Source organism: Plodia interpunctella, chromosome 4 (genome assembly GCF_027563975.2).
Source record: "Plodia interpunctella isolate USDA-ARS_2022_Savannah chromosome 4, ilPloInte3.2, whole genome shotgun sequence".
Taxonomy (NCBI): Eukaryota; Metazoa; Arthropoda; class Insecta; order Lepidoptera; family Pyralidae; genus Plodia; species Plodia interpunctella.
Window position 1 is genome coordinate 2875408 of NC_071297.1, and position 15761 is coordinate 2891168.

Consider the following 15761-nt stretch of genomic DNA (forward strand, 5'->3'; position numbering starts at 1 on the left):
CGTCCTAAAAATGACTATAATTCCCCTCCCGGACTGTATGATCAGAATGTGGATCATCAATAGATCCAGACATAAAATCCCTTTCCCAGCAGTTCCTTTACCAACATCACAGTCGTCGCCGGTGACTATTCTTGCCTATATATATATTAATGAACGCTTTACAAATCAAAGTAATTTTTATTACTACTAATTTGATACACAACCCTAATGAGCGTCCATCGGCAGGCGACAGAAACAAATGGTCTTTTAATAAAGCAATTTATATTCAAATCGATAACCCTAGGATCACGTCATAAACTACGATCATGTCGATACTTATTACAGCAATATTTCCACTATATTTCTATTCTTTATGCAAAAAACCCATTGACTTAAAATATACCCAAAATTCTTATTAGATTGTCGGGGATGGTGTAGCGCTGTACTCGCAGGACCATACTTTCTCCAAAATTGAATCTTCTTCATCAAAAAAATATGCAAAATTGATAATATATTTTTTATTACGATTGATCGACTTTTATTTACGTGTAATATAACGCAATAACTTTTTAAGTTGGTACCATCATACTCACAAAATGATACATCGTGTTACTGATACATTTTTATTTTTCGTAATCACGTTAGCCATGGATAGAATATTTTTGACAAAACATTAGCAAATTCCCGACGACAATTACCCAAATGAAGCCATTACTGAAAGTATTATTACCCTCCACACAGACACGGATAGATAAAAGAAATAATTTCTTCCACGGAAGTCACGCATTTACTTATACTTGCATATATAGCTATATTTCATGGCCATGCTCACAAAATATCAAACATTTTCCCGTACAAATGAATCAATTAGTCAAGCATAATTGAACACATATGAGACGATGAGGAAAATGCCTGTAAAAGTATAATAAATAATCGTAAGAGATATAGAAATCAGAATCTACAAGCCGGGCGGCTTCGCTCGATTAAAAATATAAATTATACACCTAAACTTTCTTCAGGAATTCTATCTGTTGGCGAAAACCGCATGAAAATCCACGCAGTAGTTGAGTTTATCGCCAACAGAAAGATAGACGCGGCAGAGGAGTTTGTTTTATGATATGGAAGGAAGGATGATTGCTAATAGACATATCTTTTCTTGAAACTGTAACATTGTGTAAACTACCTGAATGAAGAGATATCTTATCAAGTGAATACAAAGCCTCAAAACAAAACACACACGATTTCAATCCCTACAACATTTCAATACACATAGAATAAATGTATTTATCGCTTGCAACTCTTCGCCAGAGAAATTCGCTCAGGGTATTCCCTCTATCTAATATTTATTCGCCCGAGATGCATAATACTGCGGCTGTTAATATTGACTTGTGGATATTGAGACCATTTCTGGCTTACACAGTCGTTATTCATCCAAATGTTAACAAATGCAGCGATGTATGTAAAGACATGTGGGTATTATATATAAATATTATCGTGGTAGAAGCTTGGTCGCATTGCATATGGGGATGCATGCTTTATATAAATAAGCAAGTAGTTGTCATTAAACACATCCTCGCTGTTTGCAAACATGAAAGCTTGCCTCGCTGTCCTGGTTTTGTTCGCGGTGGTGGCTTTCGGAGCCAGTTTGGAGGAGAATCCTAATGGTCAGTGTTCATATACTTTATAATCTATTTAATTGTTATAATTTATTTTTAATGTCTAGTGTTCTCATCTAGAATAGGACCACTCCATATTGGATTTTGTAATCCACTGGATGTCGTACGGGGGCTACTAAAAGATAAAATATCTTAACTGCTACAGAAAAACGAGACAATAGCAGCATTCTCAAAGAGCGTTGTTTAAGTATTGCGTTTCTAGACCGTTATGTCTCTCTCATTCTCACGTGTTTCCAGTTTCAGTCACGACTGTAACGCCCCTAAGACCAATGATTGCTTAAAAAATAAGCTATTCATTTTTTTTTTAAATTAGCTGTGATTTTTACGATGACCCGCGTACCTCTCAGATGACAATGCTTAATAATATCCATTCACAATATAGCATTTACACAGTAGCTGATATATATCAACTAGAATGCAATTTTCCTAAGGAACACATAGTCTAGGCAGCTGATAGAAAAGAATAGCATTCCCAAGGAAGGTTGACATCAAGCAGGCAGCCGGTTGTAAAATCAAAGCCGAATCAAACGCCGGTGTCTAAGCATTGTGGCGACACAGCCCTTAACGCCCAGATGACATAATAAATTCTATTTTCAGGATCAGAAAACCAGCATGTGATAAAACCACGGGCGACGATCATCGCCCCCCCTTATCCCAGCTGCGTGTTCTGGAGGTGTACCTCCAACTGCCGCAACAAGGGCTTCTGGAAGGGAGGATACTGTACGCTCCTCGGCTGCCAGTGTATAACATAATCACTAATATTTGTGGACAGAGAAAGCTATAGACGACGACATTCTTTCGTTTCACTCATACAAGGATACGAAATCTTTTGTTTCTCATCGTGTGCCAGATTTTACTTTATCTTGCATCATATGATAGTTAGTTGTCTTTAGATTTCTTTGTCTTTGCTGATATTTAACCGACTCAATAAATGAGGTTATAAATTCGTTGCGATGTTACTAATACTAATCTTGTACACTCTGGCTGAAAAATTGTTATTCTTTGAAAATTTGCTATGCTACGATTAACTCCCTCGCACGTCCGCTCCGTTTGCTTGCATCCTATATGAAGACCTAATCTTTGTTAATCATGCACAGAATAGATTTTATTATAAGTACATCAACATAAAATCTAGTCATGATTTGACTAAATATTTTTGAGAAGGCTTGGATTGGATTTAAGAATTTAGTGGAGGTCACTCATAACATTTTCTTGGCTGAGTGTACTCCCCTGGTAATCTTGGGTATTGTGGTAATAAATGGTATAAATTTAACTTTAGTGTTTTTTTTAGTAAATAAGTAAGTGGTAGGTGTACTTAGCACTATAAAAATTGAAATATGTGGGCATTTGGACTTTTATAACAGTTTTTTTGATGTTATTATTTTACACAATTCGGAAAAATTAAATTTAAAATTTAAGAGTCGACTCCCAAGTTTCTGGCATCCTTTCATCTGCTAGAACAGAGTTGACAGTTTCCAAACGTCCGTCCGTAAAAGACACTCTTGATTAAATTCTCTTTGAAAAAAAAAACTAGATCAAAATCGGTTCAGCCGTTTGGCTGCTATTATGTCACGAACAGACAGACACGTTAAACTTATAACTCCCACCCTTCTGTAGTGAGGGGTTAATAAAAAACTATTTATTAGTATAATTAGTTGTTGCCCCCAGCTCCGCTCTATAGAAGCCTATGCTTGATTATACAAAAAGTAAAAGTACCTACAAACGGCGAAGTTTGATTATGGCGCTGAAAACATCGTATTGTATTCTGCGAGTTTCCTTCCACTCCTGAATACAAACTAACAGGTAATTGCGGTTAAAGTAAATAGTTAACCTATCCCGGCGTCCTTGCTGCGCGACGGAACCTTGCACGACGCGGTGTAACATTCTGCGTTTATGAAAGATTACGACGATAACACGCTAGAGCACAGAAAATAACTATCAATAACAAGTTCCAATTTATTTATTCTATATTATGATATAGGTATTTACAAAAACAATGATGTAAATGACATTGTGTTTCTGTCCAAAACAGTAGCGTAGCTTTCGTGTCGCGAACTAATTGATGTTATAACATCGCGCCGCGTCGCTCTGCCTTTTTGCTTTGTAGTCCAGTTAGGACACCAGTAAGTATCTAATGCAGGATCAATTTCGCCCAAAGCGAAGAAAGTTGTTAGCACTTATTCCACACAATTAGTAGAGAAGTTTAGGGATCTCCGCTACGCGGAACATATTTATGTTCCTCACTTTTGTGTATATACATTCTACAAATAAATAACAAATATTTAAGAGAACGTAGGACAAATTACCTATGAGCTGTATTATATAGATATATTCGATATATTTATACCAAATAAAAATACCTTAACAATAAACAATAAAAGCAGTAAAACCTGAGATATTAAAAACTGATTTATAGTAATATTAATATTATTAAACTTTTATTAATTATAATAACATATTAACAAATAAAGAATACAAATTATATTACACTAGATGTTGCCCGGGGCTTCGTTCCCGTGGTAATTTTGAAATAAAATATAGCCTATAGCAAACTTGGATAATGTAGCTTTCTAATCTTTCTAATGGTAAAAGATTTGAAGAATGGTAAGAGGTTCGGTAGTTTCGGAGATTACCCGCCTCAAACATACAAACTCACAAACGCTTACCTCTTTATAATAATAGTATGTAGATTACATTAAATTGCCTTACAAAATAACATATAAATTAAAAATATCTAGAAATGGCCCCTTAGGTAAAGTACGCAGGCGTAATGAGTATAATTCTCATCTCACTTAGGTATATGTATACTCATCAGCTATGTATGTAGTATGCAAGTATGCAATCAATTGCAAACGATATTTTTTTATTCTCATTTGTGATGTCTTTCTGATCGATTTTAGTGCCGTTCCTAAATTCACGTAACGGGTCTGTTGTCTCCACTCCATAACATCCCGTGGATGTCGTACGTGCCGACTAAGGGACAACCTTGACAGCTTAACATCATCAGCATTCACGAAATAACTCGATGTCAGGCAGGTGGCCGGTCGTGAAATCACAACCGAATCTTTATGAGTCTACGTCGTTGATGCACTTGCAAATGTTGCGTCTCAAGCATTTTCCAGATGGTCGTCCTTTCATTTGACATTTATCAATGCAAGCTTCGTCACAGCGGTTCATCTTCTTATTGATTGCTTCCACGCCTGAAAATTTATAAAAATATGTTAATATTTTATGATTTGTTATATTTATTATGTCAAGGCTCCAAGGCTCTCCTTAGCAATTCAACGCGGTAATGCAGCTAGCATTATGGGGACCTTCGGGCCGGGTTCGGCTCGGAGTGGTCTCATAGATTAATTAATTTTTTGACGAAGCATGTTGCAGATTTCTTCATGTAAACATTTTGACGAAGCTTCTTGTAGATTTTACTGTTGTATATTTTGACGAAGCTTGTGGCGGATACTTTTCTGTATACGTTTTGAATAGCATGAAATTAATTATGCCTATGCCCAGAGACGAAACATATTAACATTCATTAGCCGCACATGTGCCTTACTGCTAACTATAGGATTATGAATGTTTGTTTACATTGTACTCGTAGTCTAGGTTTTAAATTGGCACACATATATTTATATGTAAAAGTAAACATCTAAATTCATGAAAGCGTAAGTTCTTTCGAAATAACAAAATGAAAGTTGTCTACTTTATCTGCAAGATCTTAATAAGACGAATAAGAATATATATAGAGTGTATTTTTAATAACAATATTTTTTTACAGAATGCTCGCCATATGAATTACAATAACTTCCTATAAAAAAGGAAAGTAATTATTATACATTTTTGACTTTCCATACAAAGTTAGATCAGGTTACTTGATCAATTTGTATGAGAGTATAAAAACATTATGTCATATTTTGCCATACATTTCGTTAAATACCTACTCTAATGTCGTCATCCAAACCGAACTAATTTGGCTAATGGTATCATAAAAATCTAGGTAAGCTATGGTTGAGGAAATATTTTCAATTTATTATTATAGATAAGATATTCATCTTTCCTCGTTCATATGTTATAGAAGTAATAGAAAAAAACACATTTATAAAGTTCAATTAAAAATTGGATGACGTGTCGGGCCTGCCTCACCAAGTCGCCCATCTGCTGGTAAGAGGGATTTCCCTGTGTCGTTGCATAGTAGAGGTCATTCACATTAGAGTAACAATATTCAACTGTTTGTTTACATACTTCATAGACATCATAAGAACAAGATATACAGGGTTACTGGTATCAAACGCAAAACCTCCTAAAGACTACCTGGGTACATCAAAACAAACAACTTTTATTCTACTTTTAGTGATTCGTAGTTTTTTTTTTTTCATATAAAAAATACAATCTGCAACACGAGACGGCGGAATCGAACATAAAGGTAAACATTTTATAGAAACGACATTAAAACTAATGAAAAAGGAAAAATTTTGTATTTATTACGTTTAGACAAAAGTCGTAGAACAAAAGACGCTAACGTCTTATGTCTTATGTCGTATAGAGAATCTATATATCTATAATAATCTCTATGTACCTTATGCACCTTTGGGTTATGAGTTAGACACCAGTAACCTTGTGGTTATATTTTAACGAATTATAAGAATCAACATTAACAATTAACAATTGCGATGTTATATCGCTATCTATTTCGACAATTCATTCCATTCCGCGTTGGCGACAACAAAAAAGAAAAAAATCGATACTCTTAATATTATAAAGAGTATAGTTTTTTCTTTTTATACTCTTACTAATTACATATACTTACACATGTTTATACATACTCTATGTTCTTTAACAATAATTGTGAAAATCAGATTATATTTGAGCTGTTTTTATTTTGACAACTTCATTTAAACTAATCGAGAAGCAAATAATTCTTGCTATGCTCTTGTTAACGTAACAATCGATAAAATAGATACCTGCTGAGTCCCATTCTATTTATCTGTTGTTTTGTTATGTCTTGAGTTATCATGTTTTTATTTGAATTGTTTACATTTTTTATTTAAATAAATATAGTGATAAGCCTCGATTTGTATATCAGTTCTTATGCCAATGTGACAAAATCTAAAATTGAATGCAGTTATATACATATGCAATTGAGCACGTGGCCGTACATATCTAACCTTGAATAAATTCAAGGTTTCAAATTCAATTCTGTTGTTTTCACACAAATCATAAACTGCCTTAATAAAAGTGAGTTTATTGCATTTTTCAAACATTTTGAATGTAATGTTTGATGTTCACCAGACTCACGGGCAAAGGCCTGCTTTTTCCTCTTTCAAAGATCACAAAAAAGGCATTTAAAAAATATATATTTTGTAATAATTAATTTCACAAACCTGTTCCAAAGGCCATCACTATAATTAGGAGCGCGAAGAAGAAACATTGAACAAACTTCATGATAGTGTTTTGTTTTCTTTCACTAAGATCAAGCTACACTTTCGTTTACTGTTCTTTGCATAAGTTAATATTGTTGACTGTGTGTATGAGCGTGCTATCAGAGTTTAAGTATTGTGCCAGTGTGTTTTCCAGTTCGATTAGTCACACTGACAACATAATTGATACATGTGTGAGGATACGTGCCATCTGACGGCAGTATTGTTGTGTTCATTTAACTTTTCCATAAAAACCTGATACTTTAATCTTCCATCGTGTTAATTAACACAGGTGTCCGATTTTTCATGTCGTCTAGAGGCATCTACATGACTTTAGGGCTATCGCCATCTGGCAGCAATCGTACACACTACAAGATAGACAAACACCAGCAAATATGTGAGTGGACTAAAGACTTTGGTTGCTTTACATTTGGCTGTTTTTAATGAAAAGAAAAACGTGGAAGAATTTTGTTGTCTGCTAGATTCTATTAACAATTTATTTAATAATGAAATCATATCATAGAATTAATATTTTCAAGCCTATGTTGAAGTACCCCATGTAAGCAGTAGCAACGTAAAGTATATGTATGTCCTCGATCGTTGGTTTGTTCAGTGCAAGATTACGATCATAGACCATTCCCGATAAGAAAAACCTTTTCGTCAAAGCGGCATTAATCAAATTAGTCGAGTGGCATATCATTTGTATAGCAAAACCGAAGTACTGATAACGAAGTATGTAATTGAAGCGCTATTTGCACCACCTCCCAGTTCTTAGTATTATTGGGTCAATGTTTATATTTATGATTAGTTTTGATAAAGTCTATTACAGCTGCACGTTTTGATAGCTATGCAGTCTTGTCGCTTGTGAATTGTGTAAAAAGAAAAAGTTAAGCCTATATGTTTTACCGACTATGGATATGCAAAAATCAATAAAAAAAGAAGCATGCAAGCTATTAAATAATAACAAAATAGTAATATGTAAATTGTAACTAAAAAAATGGTTGTATTTTTTGTTTATTTGTGATTTTATCTAAGCTTTTGCTTGTGTTTCATTTGTACCAACCTGATTTTTTCAATACATTCCTTTCCAACTATGGTATCAAATTATGTGTATAGTCGAAAATCATATATTATAAATACTGTTAACATCATATAAAATAAACCAAATGCAGAGTCTACGGCAGAGTGACATGAAATATACTATGTTAGTCGACCATTCTTTTTGACGCAAGAATGTAACTAAACTGGGTAGGTAGGTACCGTTGCGTTTTAATGACTGCGGTGATCGCCACAAATTTATTTTATTTTATCAATAGCTTAAATCTATCTATATAGTGTATTAACACTATACCTATAGATAGACTTAAGCTATTGATAAAATAAAATAAATTTAAATGTCATCATATTATGTAAGTATTAACTTACATAAACTGCGATGACATTTATACAAATAAAATATTTATTCCGAGAAAGGGTAAAAATCATTAAAATTTAAATTATGAAAACTGTCAACCGAAATAAAAGACAATGCCAAACCACTCCATTAATATTGCCGATTCCTTGTGTGTATTAATGGCCACGAACCTCAGCCATGAGTAATCGACTATAATTAGGGAACGTACATATTATAATAAATTTATTTAACAACATTCACTCAAAGTCAGTCAATTTATTTTCTATGATATAAATGAGTATTTTGATTATGATACTAAAAACAATAAAATACTCTAAGATTTAATATTATATATGTAAATGTAATTTCATTAAAATTAAGATAATACTTATATTGATAATTTTGTTATTGAAAAATATTGCATGCCTGAAAGGGCAATCTATTGAAACTCCTACTTATATTTACCATTCTTGTATGTATGTACATAAATGTATAAACAGATTTTGCAGTAAATGTTTTTGACTTTGAATTTTACTCAATTCTGGCATTATCTTGTGAGTCACTTCCGCCGCGCGGTTCTTCCCGGTGGTACACAAGTATAAATAGAAGGCCGGTGGCGCCTCCCTGGTTAGTATCGGGGTGACCTGACCATGTGGACTGCTGTGGCGAGTGTTGTGCTGATCCTGGGAGTGGTCAGCGCTGCTGATGTTGAAACTAACAGCATCGATGGATTCCAAGATTGTGAGTTTCACCTAACTGTGCTCCCTCTTATCCTACCGTGTTCCCGGTTGTATTCAAAGTTTGTGACGCCCAGGGTCTGCGTAAAAGTTAAAACTTAACATTTTGTAGATACAGATGTGATTTTACAAGTGGATGGATGGATGGATGTACAGGATCACATGCCACTAACTAACATTTTGTACCTTAATGTGCATCAAACTCATATATTTTATGCCATATGTAATATGTAAATGTCTCAGTAGTAAGTAAAGTAACCACAACTTATTAAAATAGACATTCTACATACGATTCAAACTATTTCATGTTGTATATAGTACTCATCCAATTGACCGTAAATTACGTAATATTTCAGTAGAAACGAGGCAACACGTTAAGAATACCCAAGAAGTTTTAAGTACTTACGTACGTAGTTATGTATTAGTATGTGTAGGTTCCTAAATTAAAATTAATTTCAAAAACAATAAATAAATCTATCGCCAGTTGACTGTAAGAGAATGATCCCTTCTTGAGATAAGTCAGACGTAGTACATGTATATTTAATGCATTAATTTTAGTTTAATTACTTATTTTCGTGCAATAAAGTTATTACAAACAAACATGTATATTTATAGTTAATGCACCAATCTAAAATAGAAAATCCAATCAACCACATAACCATTCAATTCAGAACAATTTGAGCAAATCATAAGAAATGGCGCTGGGAATTTCAGTCCCTAGACAAATATTAAATAATCCCGCTGATAAATCAAACGTATTTATTTACAATATTATAAAATGTTTTGAAGAAAATAATATTTCGCCATTTGAAATGTTGAATTCGAAAAAGGAACAACATTGATTTTAAAAGTCATCTGTCTAAAAAAAGAGATAATTTCGAAGGACATACTCGTATATTGGCAAATTCAAAACATTTTTGTTTTTTTTTTTTCACGTTCCTTATTTTGCAAAAATTGTTGCAGCTAAAGACTGGTCGAGCTCGTCAACTGTCATGGCCAAGTGTACGTACGTGAATTGCAATGCGTTTTGCAGAAGTATCGGCTACATCACAGGTCACTGTATAGGCGACAGTTGCATTTGCACCATGCCGAGAGAAGAAAATGGAAATTATAGTACGTATTTATCAATCTACTAGCCATGTTCTTGGTGTTTGGTGCTACCTTACCACTTACGAGACACAGCCTCGGTAGCTCTTTCACTGATATGAGCCTTTTTCCGGTTTCTTCCTCCCATCGTTGAGCGTCGGAGTACGGAGTACTCTTTCGTCTCCACTTCGTGTACCTTGGCGTTCGGCATTCCAAGTTGTCAGACCATTGACACGCATAATATCCTTCAAGGTATAGCTATGTGGCCTGATTGGCTACAATAACATTACCAAGTATGATGTAAAAAACCGAAAACATTGCCACCACAGGCTCCCAATCCCAACTAATATTATAAATGCGAAAGTAAGTTTGATTGTTTGTTACCTCTTCTCGAATTATCTACTGGACCGATTGTTATGAATTTTGGTACACACATAGAAAATAACCTGAAATAACACATAAGATACTTTTTATCCCGAAATTCCCACGGGAGCGAAGCCGCGGGGCGCATTTAATCTGAAATAAAATTGATGTTTCAGCTATAGTCCAAGCATCCCTAATCCTGAACAGCTGTGACCAAATAAAATGCAACCAAATCTGCCAGCTGTTGGGATTCAAAAGAGGCATATGCAGTGGAGACACGTGTGAATGCACGCAAATTGAAGGTATGATAAATTAAAACGTATTTGTTTATTACAACTGGACAATGGAACATTTTTTTTTTTACAAATTTAGAAAATCCCCGACTTGCTGGTTATTTATATAGCTTAAAATATTCTGACGATGAAGATATATATCTATCTAAATCAGATAAAAAGTTATACAAACAGATAATGTTTTGGCACAATCGCCAATTGTTAAAAATACACCAGGCAGCTATTTTACTTGTACTGGAGTACTTTACCTTATTTATTATCTCGAATTTTTCGAAGGTTAAAAAATAACTCAAAAGTTCGATGATTTCGCAGGCCATTTTATGTGTCTGCAGAAACTGTGTTCTTCAGAGTAAAAAAGAGAGAACAAAAGGAATTGTATTGCCATTGCGTGAGAATCGGTTCCCTGAGCACACATTTCACTACATGTAATTGATTGTATCTACCTAGAAACCGAAGATACATTGGAGCTATGCAACATCAATCTGTGTGAACAACTCTGTCTTCCCGGGAGGTTCTTGCTTTGGGGACAAGTGCAAATGCGATATAATTCTGGAAATCCAGGGTAAGATCTTCTCTCATACCATATCTGAAATATGAATATGTCCCTAATCCATACTTGAACATTCAAATGCCAGCATAGACTGTGACGAAAATTGAATTGTTCATCGCTTATAGATATATTAAATTTTTCAGCCACAGTTGATACTAGTACACAAAGCCTGAGTGATTGCCAACCACTGGTGTGTGAACAACTTTGCCGGCGTATAAAACGCCAAGGAGGCGTGTGCGTCAACGGACACTGCAAATGTGACATCTTCAGTCAATTGCAAAGTAAGTATCCACTGATAATTGTAATCGAGTTAATTTATAAGAAAACATGCTAGCTGGCTGACTGTTAAATTCCCTAATGTAATGCGATTACCGAATGACGATTTGTTCTTTTCAAAATAGTTCCAGAAAAATCTGACACAAGGAGAAAGTGGTAACATAGAACATTATAAGGCTCTTATATCTGTGGTGTTAACTAGTTTTATTACAATAACTAGCTTTTGCCTGCGGGTTCGCCCGCCTGAATTTCATAGCAAAATCTCAGTAATTTTATCGCGTACTCTGTAAGACTATCTGTAAGAATATCTATATCAGACTTTAATCGATAAAAACAATTTGTTAATATTCTGTTTACACCTTTCTACAAAGTTTTAAAGTAAATCGGCTCCGTGGATTGTTATTTTAATTTTCCTACAGGACCCTTATCATTTTCCGGGATGAAATATGTATAAGATGTTAACCCGGGATTCTGAGGCATTTTTGATTCATAATTCGTTTTTTAATTATTCTACGGGAACCTGACCATTTACCGGGATGAAATGTATCTAATTTTCCTACAGGACCCTCCTCATTTTCTGGAACGAAATGTCTATAAAATGTTAACCCGGGATTCTGAGGCATTTTTGATTCATAATTAGTTTTTCAATTATCCTACGGGAACCTGACCATTTACCGGGATGAAATGTATCTAAGATGTTAACCCGGTATATAAAGCACCTACGAGTACATACCAAATTTCAAGCAAATCGGTCCAGTAGATTTCGAGTGATGCGCGTTCAGACAAACAGACAAAAATTTCCAAAACTATATTTTCGTCATCTATATCAGTAACTAAGTATATTCCATGAAGAATTAAAAAAATATATCCAATGTACAAATTTGACCTTTCTTCAATTTTATTATATTTATATTGATATTGATGATGATGCCTGACTCTGTGAGTTATTCCACTTTGTGTGCAATTGTGTGCTCGTTTCACGTGGGACTCATGACCCATGTGAATTAATTCGACTTTAGTCCTCTCTGTTCACCTTGGCATCAGTTCCAGGTGATCATTTGAAACATTTTAAATAATTTAATTGACTTTCATGAATCTTGCAGGCCTCCTCAAGTTCTCTGGTCAGCAGAGCTCGAAAACCCGTAGCATGGATTGCATCGATAGCCAGTGCTCGAGTGCATGTCGTCGCATGCACTACGACGACGGCTCATGCATCGGCGGCAACTGCGAGTGCCATGCCTTGTTCCCTATAGAAGGTACCCACCTAAAACTTAAATATTCAAATCATAATATAGTGACAAATCATATTTTTTTTTACTCCTTTTGTAAAACTAAACCTGAATATGCAGTCAAACCAAAATATGGTTTTGCAGAATTTATTCTACTGTATGCTTGTATCGCGTATAATGATACAAATAAATAAAATAATGAAGTAATACAACACAGATACTATATTTTATACCATATTTATAAAGAAGGCCCGGCTTCGTTCGGGTAAAAACATAATAAATTATAAACCTAAACCTTCCTCAGAAACCACACTATCTATTGGTGTCCGTGTATCACTATCCGCGTGCAAATCCGTGCAATATTTTTTGAGTTTATCGCGAACAGACAGACAGACAGGACACGGCAGAGGACGTTGTTTTGTAATATGTAAGGATAAAAATCCAACACTCAGGTCAATCTGAAAACGTAACTTGATGTAGTCATCAGTCCGACTTGATGACTACATCAAGCCGGACTGATGACAGGATGGAAAAAGAACGTTTACCTACTTAGTAGTGTAAAATCTATTATTATTAACGACCTCTGTAGCCTAATAACTATATTATATAAATATAAATAAATAAAAATAACTATATTAGGCTACAGAGGTCGTTAATAATAATAGATTTTTACACTACTAAGTAGGTAAACATGCATGCAATCCACCTGATGAGAAGTGGTCACCCAGCCAACCACATGACTACTGCTACACAAAAATCTACGGAGTAGGGCAAATCCTAGGTTTTGTTGTGGCTGGCACCATGTGATGATTATATGATTTATTGGTATATTTTCCCGGTAAAAAATATGTGTCCATGTCATTATTATAACTGCCACTTGTCAATTTTAATCATATTCTCACAAAGTTTAAATTTAATTCTAAATCTCACGTAATATACTCCAGTTTATCACATTTATGGCACATTAGCGAGATTTGCCGCACTATTCTGATAGGCATTTGTTACAGAGTGAAAATTATATTAAACCGACGTAAATATTATTGTGGAATGTACTATTATAGATTATTGCGTATTTTAGAGGGATTTGTCCGATGTTATCTGTGTGATTTCATATGATTCACATGTAACAGCGCTTTAAGCTGATATTATTCAAAATTGAGGTTTACATTTCTCATTATGCGCTATCGTAAAATACATAATACAATGTAATAAATATACATTTAACTTTTATCTTGAAACACATGTATTTCAACACATATATAAGTAATTATGATGATAACTGGTGGCGACAGGTTCATCAGTACCAGTCCCTTTGGACGACAACAGCTGCCACCGACGACAGTGCAGAAACTTCTGCCTCTCAGCAGGCTTTAACGGCAGCAACTGCGAAGGAATCAAGTGCCGGTGCGGTATAAAGCTTCACAGGAAACGTAAGATAAGATCATATTATTTTTTTATCGTGTGGTCCCGCCCTAGAATAGGACCACTCCATATCCTCCCGCGGATGTCCTACGAGGTGACTAACCCTTACCCTTAAAGTTGTCTTGTAACGTTTATTTTTACGCCGTCGCTTCGCGGTGTACAGACTCGGGTGAAACCAGGAACATGCAAACATGAAAGATGTCGACTATTCTATGCAACAAAATTTAACCAATATCCTTACAATGCTGTGCACATGACACGTGGTAGGTACTCTTTCTATATATTTTTTTTTTCTTTCAGATAAAGAAAATTGAGACGAATACTCTAGTCTAGGAAGACCAATTTTGTATAAGTATCAAGATATAACCTACCGTATTATTGCTAGGGGCTAAAACCAGTTTGGTAAGGGTTTCTTAGAAACAGCAAACGTTTATCGGAAGTTTGTAAATTAATAAAGAAGCTTTCTGGAATTTTTGATTTGATTTCTAAAAACAAAGAATTATTTTCATAAATGGGATTGTATGATTTTTACATTTTTTTTACATAATTAAATCAATGAGGCAATATAATGAGTTCCAGTTTCAAAAAATATATATTCTTAACCTACCTATGTTTTATCGACTGGATATCTAAAAAAATGCTCTAGTACTTTTACACTCGATTTAATAGAGACAAGCTATCACACAAATAGCTACGTAATAGCTCTGTTTTCAGGATCTTTGATCACGAAACTCCACAACAATTGAGCTCAGACCCCAAAGTTAATTGAGACACAAAGGACGCTCTGTAATCACTCGACGCCTGTGGCATATTCTTTGCGCTGAATAGAATTATTTTGATCGTCCCAAAGAGGTTTTACATCAGGCAAGTGGGCGGTCGTATAACCACAGCCATGTCTCTAAATTTTAAGGTATCTCTCTTTACATACGAACTGTGTCCCAAAATTTTCCTGACGTTATCACACATAATCACAGTCACGTAAATGTACCTAGTGAAGTAAGTTAGGAAAGTTTTAAAATGTAGTTCTAGAAAATAGCACTTCTAAACAAACACATTTACATTAGTATAGATACTAATAATATATTGTGGCTTGAGGTAAGTAACTTAGATGCTCCAGTTTGTCAGCGAATCGAATCACATTGCTGTTTTTTCCTTGAATTGAATAAAAATCTGCCATTGAAATTTAGCAATGGACTTTCATTCGCCGCAATCAAGATCGATATATTCGGCATAAATTAAATAAATTATGAAGTCTAGTTAGCTTGGTATTTACATTTTTCTTGCCTCATGCAAAACTTATTACACTGAGGATACTGACCGGACTATGTCAAACAGAGATCAAA

At 34.6% G+C, this 15761-nt stretch overlaps 2 protein-coding genes and 1 long non-coding RNA gene across 3 annotated transcripts; 2 read left to right on the plus strand and 1 right to left on the minus strand.

Moving 5' to 3' along the window:
• Positions 1-1492: 1492 nt before the first annotated feature.
• On the plus strand, positions 1493-2928 carry LOC128669439 (gallerimycin-like). Its single transcript, XM_053744278.1, has 2 exons — positions 1493-1643; positions 2253-2928. Exons 1-2 carry the CDS (start codon positions 1568-1570, stop codon positions 2405-2407), a joined length of 231 nt encoding a protein of 76 aa, XP_053600253.1. The 5' UTR covers positions 1493-1567; the 3' UTR covers positions 2408-2928.
• Positions 2929-4312: 1384 nt separating this feature from the next.
• Positions 4313-8308, minus strand: LOC128669440 (uncharacterized). The gene is made up of 2 exons (XR_008404641.1): positions 7034-8308; positions 4313-4855 (listed from the first exon to the last, which is right to left on the minus strand). It is a non-coding gene; the product is annotated as an uncharacterized LOC128669440 (long non-coding RNA).
• A 734-nt stretch (positions 8309-9042) lies between these two features.
• On the plus strand, positions 9043-14888 carry LOC128669546 (tenascin-like). The gene is made up of 10 exons (XM_053744450.1): positions 9043-9203; positions 10163-10312; positions 10825-10950; positions 11389-11503; positions 11577-11584; positions 11635-11772; positions 12871-13023; positions 14289-14437; positions 14492-14512; positions 14719-14888. Exons 1-10 carry the CDS (start codon positions 9113-9115, stop codon positions 14749-14751), a joined length of 984 nt encoding a protein of 327 aa, XP_053600425.1. The 5' UTR covers positions 9043-9112; the 3' UTR covers positions 14752-14888.
• Positions 14889-15761: the final 873 nt, after the last annotated feature.